The sequence below is a fragment of the Ailuropoda melanoleuca genome, chromosome 12, assembly GCF_002007445.2.
Source record: "Ailuropoda melanoleuca isolate Jingjing chromosome 12, ASM200744v2, whole genome shotgun sequence".
Classification (NCBI taxonomy): Eukaryota; Metazoa; Chordata; class Mammalia; order Carnivora; family Ursidae; genus Ailuropoda; species Ailuropoda melanoleuca.
This window is the reverse complement of record NC_048229.1, coordinates 65,042,261-65,058,334: the sequence shown is the minus strand read 5'-3', so window position 1 is coordinate 65,058,334 and position 16,074 is coordinate 65,042,261. Positions and strand designations below refer to the sequence as shown.

The 16,074-nt window shown below is 39.4% G+C and overlaps 1 protein-coding gene across 1 annotated transcript in view; it reads right to left on the bottom strand.

Annotated features, from left to right (window-relative positions):
- Positions 1-8,067: 8,067 nt before the first annotated feature.
- LOC100475166 (cytochrome b5 type B) overlaps positions 8,068-16,074 on the bottom strand; it is a 36,471-nt gene continuing 28,464 nt past the window's right edge. Inside the window, exons 4-5 of the mRNA XM_002923653.4 lie at positions 15,768-15,796; positions 8,068-11,913 (exon numbers count right to left, since the gene is read on the bottom strand). Of these exons, the coding sequence (XP_002923699.2) occupies positions 11,823-11,913; positions 15,768-15,796 (120 nt within the window). The 3' untranslated portion in view covers positions 8,068-11,822. The remainder of the gene's footprint in view (positions 11,914-15,767; positions 15,797-16,074) is intronic.

Genomic DNA, 16,074 nt, shown 5'->3' with positions numbered 1-16,074 from the left:
ACCTCTGAGTAGACTTCAGAGTGATAATTCTTCTCATGAACAAAAGATTTCATAAGCATCCTGAATTGTATGTTAGAAGACATATTCCTTTGGACAGCATTATTGCACTGTGCTCTTGTCTATGGTACTGCTGCTCAGTGACACCAATTTCCCTGTTCCTTGTAAGTGATCTGGTTTTTCTCTTTGGAAGCTTTCGGGAGAGTGGTTCTCAACTGTCATCATGAATCAGGTTCCCCTGAAACAGACTGTTTTTATCGATTTGTGTCAGGGCCAGATAGTGGCATTTCTTAACGTTTCACGGTGATTTCAAGGTGATCCAAAGTGTTGCCATGGTCTGTGGTCTTGGACTTTATTCTTACCCTTCTGTTCTGAAATTCCACAATGATAGGAGTGAGAGTCTTTTTTTTTTTTTTTAATTTTTCTGCTGAGCATTCTGGGATCCTTTCCAGCTCAAAAAATCATAATCATGAGTTCTGGGATGTTTTCTTGTATTATTTCTGTGATAATTTCTTCATTGTTCACTTCCAGATCTCCTATTGAGAAATGGTATCTCCTTGTATAAACTTCTCACTTTCCATCTATTCCTTTTTGTTCTATTTTGTGGGAGGATTTCTTCATTTTTATTTTCCAACCCTGCTATTGCTTCCCTTTTTATTTCTGCTCTCATTTAAAAAATGAAACAAAAAAAGAACCCAACCAAAAAACTTTTATTTTGAAATAATTTTAGGTTTACAAAGACTTGCAGAGATAGTACAGAGTTCCCATATACTCTTCACCCATTTTCCAAAAATGTTAACATCTTGCATAACCAAAGTACAATTATCAAAACTAAAGAATTAACATTGCAAAAGTGCTATTAAGTACAGACTTTATTTGAAAGTCACCAGTTTTTCCACAAGGAAAATAGACATTTCCTTTCCTGTCCCAGGATCCAATCCAGGATTCCACATTGCATTTAGTTCTCATTCCTCCTTTGTCACACCCCCCACCGCCCCCAATCTGTGACAGTTCTTCAGTCTTTCCTCGTCTTTTATGACCTTGACAACTTTTGAAGAATATTGGTCAGTGGTTTGGTAGAATGTCCACCAATTTGGGTCTGATATTTTCTCATGTTTAGATTGAGGTTTTAAATTTTGGAGAATCCAGCAGAGGTGATGTGCCCTTTTCAATGCATCATATTTCAAGGATACATGTTATTGTTAGTGTGATGTTAAATTTGGTCACCTGGTTAAGGTGGTGTCTGCCAGCTTTCTTCACTGTAAAATTACTGCTTTTCTCTTTGTGATTAGTAAATGCTTTGGGGGAGATACTTTGAGGACATGCAAATATCGGGTTTCTTCTTAAGCTATTGCCCACTGATTTTAGCATTCCTTTGTAGCCTCAACGTTTGTGATTTTTAGAATTCTTATTCTCTTAATGTTCCTTTTTAAATAGCATCCTATGTTTGTCTTCATGAATATAGTATCATCTCTCTGAAGTTATCAGGGGGGGTTTTTTGGTTGCTTTTCTTCTGCCTTATCTCTTCCTCTGACTTTTTCCCTATTTGTTTTGGTCTCTCTCCTGTTAAGGCTTTCCAAAAATGGTTGATAGTCCTTGGCTATCCACTCATATTCGACTGTTAAACAAGGCACTATAAATCTTTTCAGAGGCTTTTATTGAAGGATTTCACTGCAGGGTGAACATGGGGAAGCCACCAAATATCACTCTCTGTAGATCTTCTCTTGGACTGGTGAGTTTCTCCAGAGAGGAATCTTCTTATTGTATTCTAGGAGCCAAGGGGTGCGGGTGGAGGGGGGGTCTCAGCAATTTGTATGAATTTCCACTTAATCCCCACTTTCCACTCCATACTTGCCACTCCCCTCGGCTTTGTCTTGTAATATCCCATCAGGGTCCTCGCCGGTTCAACTTTGCCCAGGATGAAACCTCAGGGGAGAAGAACAGCTGCCTAGCTGTGCAGGCCAGGTCTGGCAGAGGGTGTGTGTGGTGTGTGGTGGGGGGGCAAGTTTAACTCAGTTTTCAAGGCTGCTACACAACTTCTACCCTCACAGGTAAACAGTGCTTCCCATTTATGAGTTTTTTAGGGATCTGCTGTGTGACTTCCTTCTTGTTGGCTTTTCCTCCTCCTTCTATACTCTTCTAAGTTTATTGCTCTTCCATCTTCCAAAAATGTCTTCAGATCTTTCATCAACTGAAAGTATACTCTCTCATTCACTTTGTCCTTATGGATATATATCTTTCTTTATTCTTTACTCTCATTATCTGTGTGGCTTTTGGAAGGGAGCAGAGATAAACAAGTTTATCCAAACTACTACATTCAGTCAGAACCCCATTATTTTTTTAGGGTGATCAAAAAATAATCTAAAGGGGCACCTGGCTGGCTCAGTCAGGAGAGCATGTGACTCTTGATCTTGGGGTCATGAGTTTGAGCCCCATGTTGGGTGCAGAGATTATTTAAATAAAATTTTTTAAAAATCCAGGGGCACCTGGGTGGCACAGTCGTTTAAGCTTCAGACTCTTGATTTTGGCAGAAGTCAAGATCTCAGGGTTGTGAGATCAAGACCTGTGTTGGGCTCTGTGCTCCGCAGGGAGTCTGCTTGAGATTCTCTCCCTTTGCCCCTCCCACTGCTCGTGCTCTGTCTTTAATAAATAAATCTTAAAAAAAAAAATCTTAAGACGAATCAAGTAGAAAATTCTGTGAACCAAGCTTCCATGAGGAAGAACTACAAATAATTTATGTAGCTACTTCACCCTCAAGGGGTGAACAAACTCCCCGTTTCTCAAGTGTGGGCTGCCCATAGTGACTTCCTTCCAAAATGGAGCAGTATGAAAAGTTCCTTCCAATGAATAACTTTACAGTAAAGAAACCTAATAAATGCTACCTCAGACCATTGATGAAGGTCAACATCAACAGTGATAGGTCATATTGATAGTACATACCTTTGATGTGATAAAAAATGGCAATTTACCTCTGCAGCCTTCCTTCCACCTCCCACCCCCTCCCCACAACACTACAACCTCAGTCTATTATAATAAAAATATCAAGTTCCAATAGAGGGCATCCTACAATGTACCTAACTGGTACTCCTCAAAATCGTCAAGGTCATCAAAAACAAGAGTCCGAGAAACTGTCACAGTCAAGAGGAGCCAAAAAAAAAGATGATGACTAAATGTGAAGTGCTACTCTGAAGTTAAAAAAAAAAAAAAAGACATTATGTAAAAAGTGAGGATATATGAATAAAGTATGGACTTTAATAAACTGATATTAAGTCATTAATTATAAAAATGTATCACAGTAATATAAGCTGTTCATAGGGGAAAGCAGGTGCCCACTTCATGAGAACACTCTGTACTATCTGCACAATTTTTTTCTAAACTTAACTGTTCTGAAAAAATAAAACTTAAAATATTTATATGAAACCAATAAATACTGGCAGCTGAATCTATTTACAGAGAAAACAGGATGGCTTGTGGGCATGCAGGAGTGAATGGGGGTTTTGGTTGTTAGTGATGTGGGCAACATTGGGATTCATCTTAAAATTCTACTTGGGAGCCCTAGATAGTTCTTCAGCAAATCTGGCTACGGTTGTTCATTCAGACACAGTGTTATAAATCATACTAAATGTACTTAGCCTTCCCTATGGCCCAGCTTAATGCAGGGCACCCCGAGAGATACAGAAGACCCTTCCGAGGTCACAGTCCATTACTGAAGACACCTGAATACACACACACAGTGTGTGTGATTATAGTATCTGCTTTAGGTAACTGCTTCCCTTATGATCCCCATCCCATTCAAACCTGGGTCCCCATGCCCTTGACGGGATCAGAAGTGGACACTGGCATACTATCTGACCGACTACATTCTCATTTCTAGGAATTAATTTCCATGAGGCATTTGGACTGGAAATTAATATAGCCACCTTGATTGCTACTGATTTTCTGATTTCTAGTCCTAGTTTCTCCTGAAGTCCAGCTATGCTTCCTACTTACCCTTGAGTTACATCAGGTATCCATAACTGATTCATAACAAATAGATTCCCTTTTACCTATATTAGCTTAAATAGGTCTCTTTATCTTATCCTATGAAAAAAAAATTGGGGTGCCTCTGTGGCTCAGTCCATTAACCACCTGACTTTTTTTTTTTTTTAAAGATTTTATTTATTTGACAAAGATAGAGACAGCCAGCGAGAGAGGGAACACAAGCAGGGGGAGTGGGAGAGGAAGAAGCAGGCTCATAGCGGAGGAGCCTGATGTGGGGCTCGATCCCATAATGATGGGATCACGCCCTGAGCCGAAGGCAGACGCTTAACCGCTCTGCCACCCAGGCGCCCCCAACCACCTGACTCTTGATCTCAGCTCAGGTCTTGATCTCCGGGTTTTGAGTTCAAGACCAACACTGGGCTCCACAGTGGGCGTGGAGCCTACCCAAAAAGGGGGGGGCACCTGGGTGGCTCAGTCAGTGAGGCCTCTGACTTTGGCTAATGTCCTGATCTCGGGGTCCTGGGTTGAGCCCACTCTCTCTCCCGCTCTCTCATAAATAAATAAATGCAATCTTTGGGGGGGGGAGAAAAGAAAAAAAATCTGTGTATCTTCTTTAAGTGAAGAGTGTTTCTTCTTTCCAAAGATACTTAGACTTAGCACAGAACAAAAAATGAGTTTCTGCCCTATGAGAGCTAGGGTATACTTCGGAGAGGCAGAAGCCTTACAAAGACATCATTACCAAGGCAGGCATTTAAGGTCAGATAAATTGCAGAGGCCATAGTGGTCAGTATACAGGTCTCGGAAACCAAATTTGAATGAGCTTAAGACAAAAAACAAATCTACTGACTCATACATGAAAAAGGTCCAGAGGTAGAATTTAGCTTTAAACGAAGGTCAACAAAAATGTTCAAACAGAACTGCACTAGTTTATATGGATGGTCCAGATCATAAACAAATGGGCTTTATTTTTCCCAAATGTTTTCTAGGACAGACTAAAGGGTACATTTTTGTACCACAATACTTTAAAACGAAGAGAAGCATAGCTGAGGTGTTATCTTATAATTTATTAGTAAAACAGAAGGCCAAGTCGTTTAATGAAGGGCAGGGCAGGGGTTACAATAAGAACTAAGAAAAAACTCAAAAAAGATTTTTTAAAGAGTTCAGGGAAAAGGGGCACCTGGGTGGCTCAGTCGTTAGGCGTCTGCCTTCGGCTCAGGGCGTGATCCCAGCGTTCCAGGATCGAGCCCCATGCATCAGGCTCCTCCACTGGGAGCCTGCTTCTTCCTCTCCCATTCCCCCTGCTTGTGTTCCCTCTTTCGTTGGCTATCTCTCTATCAAATAAATAAATAAAATCTTAAAAAAAAAAAAAAGAGTTCAGGGGAAAAAGGGGATCCAACTGGGAGTCTTGGAAAGCTCATCTTCCTGTGCTGTTCAGGCTATAGTTCCCCCATTTCTCTATTTGTTCCTGATTATCAGACTTTTGGGGTAGTTGTGTCAGGAGGCAGATTTGTGAGAAACTTCATTTTTACTGTGGACACCATCCTGTTGCTCTGTAAGGTAACACCACCTCCCCTTTCTGAAAAACTCAGATGACGAAGCTAGGGGAAAAAAATCTCAGAAGCAAGCTTCTCTAAGGAAAAGTGAAATTCAGGTGCCTGGGTTTTTTCATTTTTCTCTTTCCCGGTTCATGTGGTTCTAAAGTTAACATCAGTGTTTCAGTGACAGAGATTAGGACCATGAGCAAACGAGAGCGAACTGCTTTGAGGCTGGCAAAAACCAAAAACCAAAAACGAAAAATGCCATGTCACACTGGTAACAAACAGCATTTGTTATTTGTGTTACGTTGTGCTTCCTTTGATCAGACTTCAACCAAATCATTTTTTCATGATGTAACAATCTCAAAAGCTAGAAACAACAGTTTCCAAATGTTATGGTACATGGCACAAAGTGAAGGCTTTTCACTTCTCAGATATCCACATGATTTGCAGAGATAGGTTCAGAAGAGGCTAAATTCAAGCCAACCAATTATCAATTACTTCCCATTTGAAAACGATAAATTTAGGGACATGTGGGTGGCTCAGTCAGTTGGGCATGTGACTCCTGGTTTCAGCTCAAGTCATGAGCTCAGGGTTGTTGAGACTGAGCCCTGCATCGGGCTCTGTGGTCAGTGCAGAGTCGGCTTCAGGATTCTCTCCCCTTCTGCCCCTCCCCCTGCTCGTTTGCATGTGCTCTCTCTAAAATAGATAGATAAATCTTTAAAAAAAATCTTTAAAAAAAGTTGTTTCTAATAACATAGTTCAAATCTAAATTCTCATTAACTGTTTTTTTAAGAGACTGTTTTTGCAAGGGATGCAAGGATCATTTTATTTTATTTTTAAGATTTTATTTATTTATTTGACAGAGAGAAAGCACAAGCAGGGGGAGCTGCAGGCAGAGGTAGAGGGAGAAGCAGGCTCCCTGCTGAGCAGGGAACCTGACACGGAGCTCCATCCCACTGGGATCATGACCTGAGCTACAGGGAGATACTTAACTGACTGAGCCACCCAGGCACCCCTACAAGGATCATTTTAAATAAGTTATTTCCAGTGAAACAACAGGATCTCTTCAACAACCCCAAGATTTTTCAGGGACTCCTAAGACCGTGGCTATTTTTTAGTAACTACTAATTCAGAGAAAATGATTATTATTGATACCATTTCATTGACCATACACAGAAACACTTATCTCTGAGAATTAGTGGTAAATTTACCAAGTACGTTATTAATTCTTATACAGTTGTGGTTTAGTTTTTATATGAAAACCATCAATAGAGGAAATGGAGAGTTTAGGGATAGATCTGGATCTAAAATCTAGCTTTCATCTTAGCTGTATGGCCTCAGGCGAGTTGTTGCAAAATTCAGATATCCCCACGTACTGTGTAAAGATGCTATAAGGGTAAGGATCGGAAATGCTTTCACAGGTACTACATGGCACATAGTAGATGGCACACAAATGATAAAGAGTATTATAGCTGTATCTTCATGTTTCATTTGACAGCAACTCTAGTCTTTCCTGGATGCTTTATATAAGAATTAAGTTTTTTAGGGGCGCCTGGCTGGCTCAGTTAGTAGAGCGTGCAACTCTTGGTCTTGAGGTTTTGAGTTCAGCCCCCACGCTGGGTGCAGAGATACCTTAAAAAAAAAAAAAGTCTTAAAAAAATTAAGTTTTTTTCAACGCTGGAATATATGTGATGAAGCTGAGTGGTCCTTTCAATACACACTACAGGTATCTATTAAGATAATTAATGTTAGGTTATCAAAAATACCTACAATTACCAACACTTTAGTAGACTGTGTGGGTATTTCTTACCTTAAATTTACATAATTGGAATCCCAGTCTTCTACCTCAGGCTTTCAGGAATAAACCAGGGTTTGTCAAGCACCTGGCAAATATTCATTATCATGAACAGTGCAGCCATACAAATTATTAGGACTGGAGATTAAACATTAGATTCAAACACTAGTAATAAGAATGGGCCTAACCTTTCCTGTTAGTAATTCATGTGACAGTGAAATAACCAAGCCCTAATGAACGATGTCTCATTAGTAATGTTAGACGGCTATCAGTATGTTTTAAAGATAATTATAAGAATTGTTTATTTCCCTTGTTTAATTAACACAGTCGCTAGAACTTCAATCTCGGTGTTTAATTTTCCCCAACACTTTAGCTATTTCCAAGAAAAACAACCATTTGAAGACTGGCATTGCAGATAACAAAATATTATTACCTTGTACTGGCTTCTCTTTACCAGGTTTCAGTAAAAAACAGAACTCCCAACTGGTCTACTTGGTTGCCATTTCACGTCCATTAATACAGCAAAAGTCTTGATTTTTGCCTCTTGTGATTATCAACTGAGTGACTAACTTCAAAGAAAGAGCAGGAGAAGGACCATTGAAGAACCACAGAACTCCCCATCAAGTTACACTAAACCCAATATTAGCACAGATATAGGGGACTTTCATGCTTTTCAAATTCTTTTCTTCCAGAACACCTTAGGACTACAGAGCCAACACTTCTGCTTTAAAAAAAAAAAAAAATTAATAACTGTAGTCAGGGCAAGAAAAGGAAAACAGTATCTTTATTGTGTGTAGTTCTAACAAACATTCACTGTGTGCACATTCCAGCAGAAAGAGAAAAAGATCTTTGTTCAAAATATGCTGAAATAAAATAGGTAAACAAACTCCATTATTGAATACACAAAAGGAATGTTAATATTACTTGTTCACAGTTGAGGGTAAGTAAAAAGAAAGTAAGTTAAATAATCATAACATTTTGCCCAACGAGCACATGTAGAAAATATGGGTACAAGAAAAGAGCAGCTCCTAAAACTTATATGAGTAAGATACTAGATATTGGGTAGGTAACTTGACAAATACCTCTTTGCTTTCTGGAACCTCCCTCTGAAATCACCCCCACAAATTCCAAACCAGGCCATTTCACAGAACAGCCAAATGTGAACTAAACTCCCCATTACTCTTGTGATATTTGGCAACAGAGTGAGATGGTTTAAAAAAACAAAACCAAAAAACGAAAAAAAAAAACCCAATCTCTTGTTGAGACAAGGCATGTCTGATTCCATTTCTCCCAGGGAAGGAAGTAATGAACGTTAATGCTCTGCATTTCATTCTCCTAAAATGGAATTTAACCAGATTAAGTATCACTTGAGATTTGAAGCATGAGATACCATAAGTAATGATACACCTGGCCTATAAATATAAAGCATTTCTCATTGCTCCACATTGGAACTCAATGACTATAAACTCAACAATGCTCTTATCTCACAACATATGCATTTATGGCAACTGCTCGAAGAACTTTACAGGCTCAAATTATAGGTTCCAATGGATTTTTGTTTCTGCTTAAAAGGTTGCAAAAGAACTAAACACAATACCAACTTTATCCCCACCACTTTCTTGTCTTTACAAATGTGGAGTCGTTTAGACACCAAAACCAATTACTAAAGGACAGGGGCTAGGAAATTTTGGAGACCTGGCACTCACATCCCCACGTGGGCAGCACACATTTTCCCTTGTCTCCTCCTTTTGTGACCTCCACCTGTCACGTGTACAGTGTAGTGTGGGGCAACAGCCAGTCCTCTTTGGGAACCAACAACCACCCCCCCAGAGACCAGCACTTGGGGGCCACGTCAGCCAACAGGGACTGGCTCCACTTGCTCTCCAGAGGGGTTTTCATGACCTACCGATGCCGAGACTGTTTTGAGAATTTGAGTCTATCTCTTAAAACAAGTCCTTTTGATGGACTTGGCTAACATACTGTATTATTTGATTGTTTAGAAAAACCTCTGCAAATTCAGACACTAGCTCTACCTTTCGCCTGGCTGTTTATGTAGGCAGCAGAGTAACAGCGAATGGACCCAAACGTGGTTTTTCTAATACAAAGTGACATCAGGAGTAGATCAAAAGAAGCCCTGGGTGTTGGATGGATTTCATGGACGGTAGAGACCAAGTCTGAAAATCTTTTCCTCTGGCTCCGAGTAAAAAGTCCAGAGAGAAACAGGAAAAGACATGAATATGAAATAGAAAAACATACCTTTCGTGTTGGTGTTCACCCTAAAAATATATATATATAAAAAAAAAAAGCCCACCAATTTTACTTAAGACTATCACTCTTTAACATTTCTTATAAACCAGATGTTTTTCATTTAATTTTGGAAACTGCCAACATACTTTTAATTGATCCAAGTTATCTGCTGGCTTAGTTTCACCCTGAATGTTCCCTTCCAGTTCCTCAATACTCCTTTGTTCTTCATTTCTACCCAAAGTGGCCCATGTAATGATGCAGCTTAATTATTACAGCAATTAAATACCAATTCTTATTCAAGGCAGCCCTTCCTTATGCCTTCAAATGGGAGGAGCATCAATAGTCACACCACTTTTGTTACATAATAACCAAAGGGTTTTTTTCAATAAATTGTCTAAAAGTGGCATCTTATAAAAAATATTTTCTAAAGATAAAAGTTCGACTATTCCCATATCCCTGATATATAAATCTGCCAAAAATGCCCTAAAATTTCTTCATAATATCATATCCAAGTGTGCAAATACAAGGCTAATATTATTTTGATGAATTCTGAACTCACTCAACTGCGGGACCTGGGTTGAACCTTTTCATAAATAGTTTGCATGGGCAGACAGTGCTTTGCGGGCCACTTTCCTGTCTTGTCAAGTCCGTGGCAAGTTGGAAGTCGGGTGGGGGTAGATACTGGGTAGTGTCCATGGTCCTTCTGGAACCAAGCTGCTCCTTGCTGCGTAGGACAATGGCTCAGAAGCAGACTGGTAATCCTTAAAAGATGGGGGGGGGGAATCACCACAAACAGTTGCTGGCAGAAAACAGCCTGTACGCTGTCTCCTCAGGTGCTTCCACAGGGAAAAAAAAAAAAGTCAAGTCAAGTAAGCCAGAGAAATTCCTGAACCAAGAAGAAACACTCATATAGTTCTCAATAATGACCTACTATTCAATTAAACACTCATCCAAGGAAAAAAACTACTAGTTGGTTGGGTTTTTTTTCTTTTCCCCCTCAATGGAAAAACAACAAAACCACAAATCGGAGCCATAGAGGTAAAATCCGGATGAAATGGAAAACATTCTCTTGTCACGCTCTCCCCCTTTCGAAGGTCACTTTACTATGGAAATTCTTTAACTGGGGCTAACAGCAGGTCAGGTACTCTATCTTTGATCAGGTTGGACTTTCTTGCTTTTGTAAAATGGGGAATGAAAAAATTCGCTAATCAATCAATTAAAAAATCCCTGGTAAAGTTCTACAGATAGACTTATAAATTTGTATCTCAATCAATAAAAAACAGTTGGGGGGAAAGAAAGAAGATGGCTGGAAAGTGGTGCCACACCAAAGTAGAGCATGACGTCTTTACATGGGGAAGAAAGGAAGGAAGGAAGGAAGAAGGAAGGAAGGAAGGAAAGAAGGGAGGAAGGGAGGAAGGAGAGGAGGAGACAGAGAGAGAGAGAGAAAGAAAAGAATGAAGTCTTTGGTGCTTTTCCTACACTCCCGTCCTAAAGTAGTGTCAATGTCCTTCAATATTTTGCAAAAGAAAGAGGACTAGGAATTCACCCTACCACCCCAATTCACCTCTCCCCTTCCCTCTTTCTCTCCACTCCCAAGAAATACAAAGGAAGCACAGTTCTGTCCAGCACCACTTGGCGGACTTGGGCGAGGGGCGGCAAGAGCGACCTGCTGTACTAGGCTCAGGAGGGAGGGCAGGATTTCATGGTCCTTCCTGGTCTGAACAAATATAAACAAGGAACGAGATCATTTAGCAGTTTTGTTTTAAATCATAGGTGTGCAACTTTACTTCATTAATGAAACCCCTTATGATAAATAACAGAATTAAGTCAGAACTAAATATATATATACATATATATATTTACTTCAAGGAAAAATGGAAAAAGGAAAGCTTCAAAATCAGAATGCTCTAATGAGCATTCAAAAAACTGGAAAGCAGGCATTTTTACCAAAGTACAATGTCACTAGGACATATGGATTGTAACTATAAAACCAAGTTTGGGAACACAAAGGGCCTGGTGGAAGCCAGTGGAGAGAGGGGCCACTGGCAGGGACACAGAACAATGAGCAGGTGCTTTGGGAGTAAGGCTCTGGGAGATGAAGGACACTGGCCCCAGGTCAGGGCTGGATGTCTGGCCAACCATTTGGGCTCCAAGGGGGAAGCACACACCCAGCAGGATTCGAGAAGAGGGCATCGCTTGGCCTCCAAACAAGTCTCTAGCTCGCACTCCCAATGGATATGCTTTCCAACTTCCACACGGTCTCCTCAGGAGGATTTGCTTTCCGCCATGTAGTAACGATACAGGAAACCTAAGACAATAGCGCCTAGGATGGGCAAAATCCAGTATGACCAGCAACTAGAAGTGGGGGGAAAGCAATGAAGCCGTGAACACCTGATAACAAACATTTGCTATCTTTCAACACCCACATTTTAATATTTTTATGAGCAAAGAGTTTTGATTTACTTTGGGAAGTTTAACTTCTTTTATCACCCAAGTAGCAGGAAAAAAAATAAAAATCTGGATTGGCATGACAATATTCAACAATAATTTTAAAAAGATTAAAAACAGAATGACAGTATGATACTAAAAAATATATACACACCTCTTTATGTTTTTACAAAGACAAGTAGTGGTTATTTCTGGATTATTGATGGCTTATATTTTTCTTCTTCATGCTTTGTTTTTTACATATTCTACAATTAATATTTTTAAACAGGAAAAAAGCCACCATTTTATAGATATAATTACAAATTTAAAAGCAATACCATCTAATACAACTACTGGCAATGTTGTATCTGTCTCACATATATTTTCTAAATTTAATCCTCACAACCACCCTATGAAATAGGTAGGTATTACTATTACTCTCGTATACATAGAGAATACAAGCCTTGTACCCCAAATTACAAAGTGAACTGAGTCAACCAGTCTGATTCCAGACCCATCCTCTAAATCTCTAGTTACGTTTGGACACTAACAAGGATACGCACCCACAAAGAACATCCTGAAAAGTTAAATAAATAAATGGCAGTTGGCTTAAAAGTTGGGGTGCCTGGGTGGCTCAGTCGGTTAAGCAACCAACTCTTGGTTTTGGCTCAGGTCGTGATCTCAGGGTCTTGGGATTGAAACCTGATCAAGCCTGCTTGAGATTCTCTTTCTCCCTCTCCCTCCTGCTCTCTCTCTAAAATAAATAAATCTTTAGGGGAAAAAAGTCAAATAAAGTTAAATAAACGGCAGTTGGCTTGAGAAGTCCTGTAAGAGACTTTCCTTAGGCATGTTGGGGTAGTCGTCACTCTCCTTAAAATAATTCTTCTCTATTCAGCTAATAAGCACTGCTTGTTTTAAAATGTCATTTTTCCATGATCCAAATGACCTGTATGCCCCTCTACTAAGACATACGTAGCCTTGGTATTAAAAGGTTTTGAAGCCAATAAAACTGGCTGAGTTTCAATAACAAAAATGATTCTCCTTGGGGCGCCTGGGTGGCACAGTCGTTAAGTGTCTGCCTTCGGCTCAGGGAGTGATCCCAGCGTTCTGGGATCAAGTCCCACATCAGGCTCCTCCGCTAGGAGCCTGCTTCTTCCTCTCCCACTCCCCCTGCTTGTTCTCTCTCTCGCTGGCTGTCTCTCTCTGTCAAATAAATAAATAAAATCTTAAAAAAAAAAAAAAGATTCTCCTTGCCTAAACATGCCTGGCACTTTGCACATTTAAGCATGGCCGAAAGCTGCCCCAGAGAAGTTTAGAATGTCAGCCAAGGAGCTTTGTGTAAAAAAAGCAAGCAAGCAAACTGGCATGTACAACAGCACTATGGCACATGGGAACTTTGAAGTAATTCCCCCAGAAAGGTAATCAATTCAGGTATCTTGGAGAACCACCACAACAGACAAAAGTAGGGTCCTTGAGAAAACACTGAAGAGAAATTCTTCCATATAAAAGACTGAGAATGGTCGACCACCAGTCCTCATACAACCCTTTGTAATACTTAACTGTCACTGGGGATAGAAGCAGAGGAAATGGATTTATGCTGCACCAAAAGAGTTTTAGGTGCAACAGTAACTTCTTGGCCGGAAGACAGAACACTCTTTTGGAGATCTGCTCAGGTTACTGCATGCAGTGGTGACTCATTCGTTTTTATGGCTTTGTAGCATATTCCACTCTAGGCATATACCAGAATTTTATGAATATACCAGAATGGATTCATTCATTTTATTTTATTATGTCTTGGATTCATTTTATTAAGGAATGGTTATTTGGGTTGTTTCCAGTACTTCACTGTTATGAACATTCTAGTATGTGTTTCCTGGCATACTTGTGCACACATTTCTCTCGAATATATCCCTAGAAATGGAATTTCTGGGTCAAAAGTTATTCACATTGCCAAATTTACTAGATAATGCCAAATTCTTTTCCAAAGTGATTGTACCTATTTACGCTCCCCTAAGAAGATCTAAGAACCTTGGCGATCCACTTCTTCAACAACTCCTCTTATCTGTAGAATTTTCAATTTTTGTCAACCTGGTCGTCATCATATACCTTATGATTTTATTATTTTTTAAAGATTTTATTTATTTGAGAGAGGGAAAAAGAGCACACATGCCCAAGCAGGGGGAGGGGCAGAGGGAGAGGGAAAGAATCTCAAGTAGACTCCCCACTGAGTGAGGAGCCAGCTCGGGGCTAGATCTCACGACCCTGAGACGACGACCTGAGCAAAAACCAAGAGTGGGACACTTAACCAACTGAGCTACCCAGGGGCCCCTACCTTATGATTTTAATTTGCATCTCTCTGATAACAAATGAAATTAAAATCTTTTTTTTCAAGTGCCAATATTTGGGTTTCCTCTTCTGAGAAGTGCTTAAGTCTTTTTCTCATATTCTACTAAATTTTTTTAATTGATTTGTAGGAATTCTTTATGTATTCTGCATAATAATTTTTTTTTAAAGATGTATTTGTTTTAGAGACAGAGAGAAAGCACATGAATGGGGGCAGGGGAAGAGCGAGAGAATCTCAAGCAGACTTCCCTTTGAGCATGGAGCCCAACACTGGGCTCGATCTCATGACACATGAGATCATGACCTGAGCTGAAACCAAACTGGATGCTTAACTGACTGAGCCACCCAGGCACCCCTTTAGTAATTCTTAACAAGTGTTATGTGTAGCCTAAGTCTACTTTAAGTTTATGGCTTGCGTTTTCAAATACTTTCTGGAGTATTTGGCTGAGCATAAGACCTTAAGATTAAGGAAGGCAAATTTATTAATAGTTTCCTCTTAAGTTTAAATTTTTTAAATTCTCTGTCCTTCACCACAAATTAAAAAGAGGCCATACTTTTATGGGGGGTGGGGAGAATAACACATTTTCTCTCACTTTCTCTGAAATGCTTTAAGTGGGGTCTCAGAAAGGTAAAACAGACAGTTCTATAAAATCTCTATAAAGATTTTTTACAAACCAAGGACTTGAGTCATCTCAAGTACACTTAAGGGATGCAAATGTATCCCTTTCAGAGTTAATACTGTAGTATTCCTAAAACCACTATTTGAAGTGAACCTTTGAAAAAAACCCAAATCCCTGAATACACATGCAATACATATTTTTTCCTTCTATAAAATGCAATAATTGCATCCACCTTACAGAGTGATTGTGAGGATTAAATGAGATTAAGTTTTAAGTGGAAGTTGCAGAGCAGGGCTGAGCTGCAGAGACTGCTGGCTTGGCTTAACAGTAGTTACTTGTCCATGCACTGGCCTCTCACCGAATGTGATTCCAATTTATGTCACAACATGATTTAAAAATTACTCAAAGCATGAACTTTCAAGATTACTCAAAACGACTGAAACTGTCAAAATTAATTTTGCTAATGGTAAGGAACTACTGAATTTGCAGTAATTTTGGCCAAAAAAGAGTTAGATATTAAACTATACTTTTTAAAAACTGAAATATAGTTAACATATACTTGAAATACAGTAACACAATGTTACATTAGTTTCAGGTGTACAACACAGTGATTCCACAAGTTCATACTTACACTGTGCTCTCACCACAAGGGTAGTTAACATCTGTCACCATACAACACTTTCACAATATTCCCCATGCTGTACCTTTTCTTCCCAAGTTAAGCTGTAGTCTTAAGTTATGTTATACACGTATATTTACAGAAGAACCTCTGCCAGACATCATGTTGAGCATAAGGAAGTCCATTAAGGATATACTAACCTTTTGCACGGGGCATCTTTCAAAGGGTCCTGAAGAAGATGCATATTCAAAAGTTACCAAGAAAAACAAAGATTAGTAAGTATGTAAATCTTCCTGAATATCTGTATAAAGTTTGCAGCTAATAACAGAACTTCATCTTTCATGCAATTTGATGTTCATAAACCTTATACACTGGGAGGACCAAGAATTCTACTTCTGACAACATACTGGTACTCCCTAGTGAAGAATAAGTGAGGAAAGCATAGAAAAATGGCCTGAACTTTCTTAGACGTAAAAAAAAAAAGCTATTGATACAAAATATATTGAA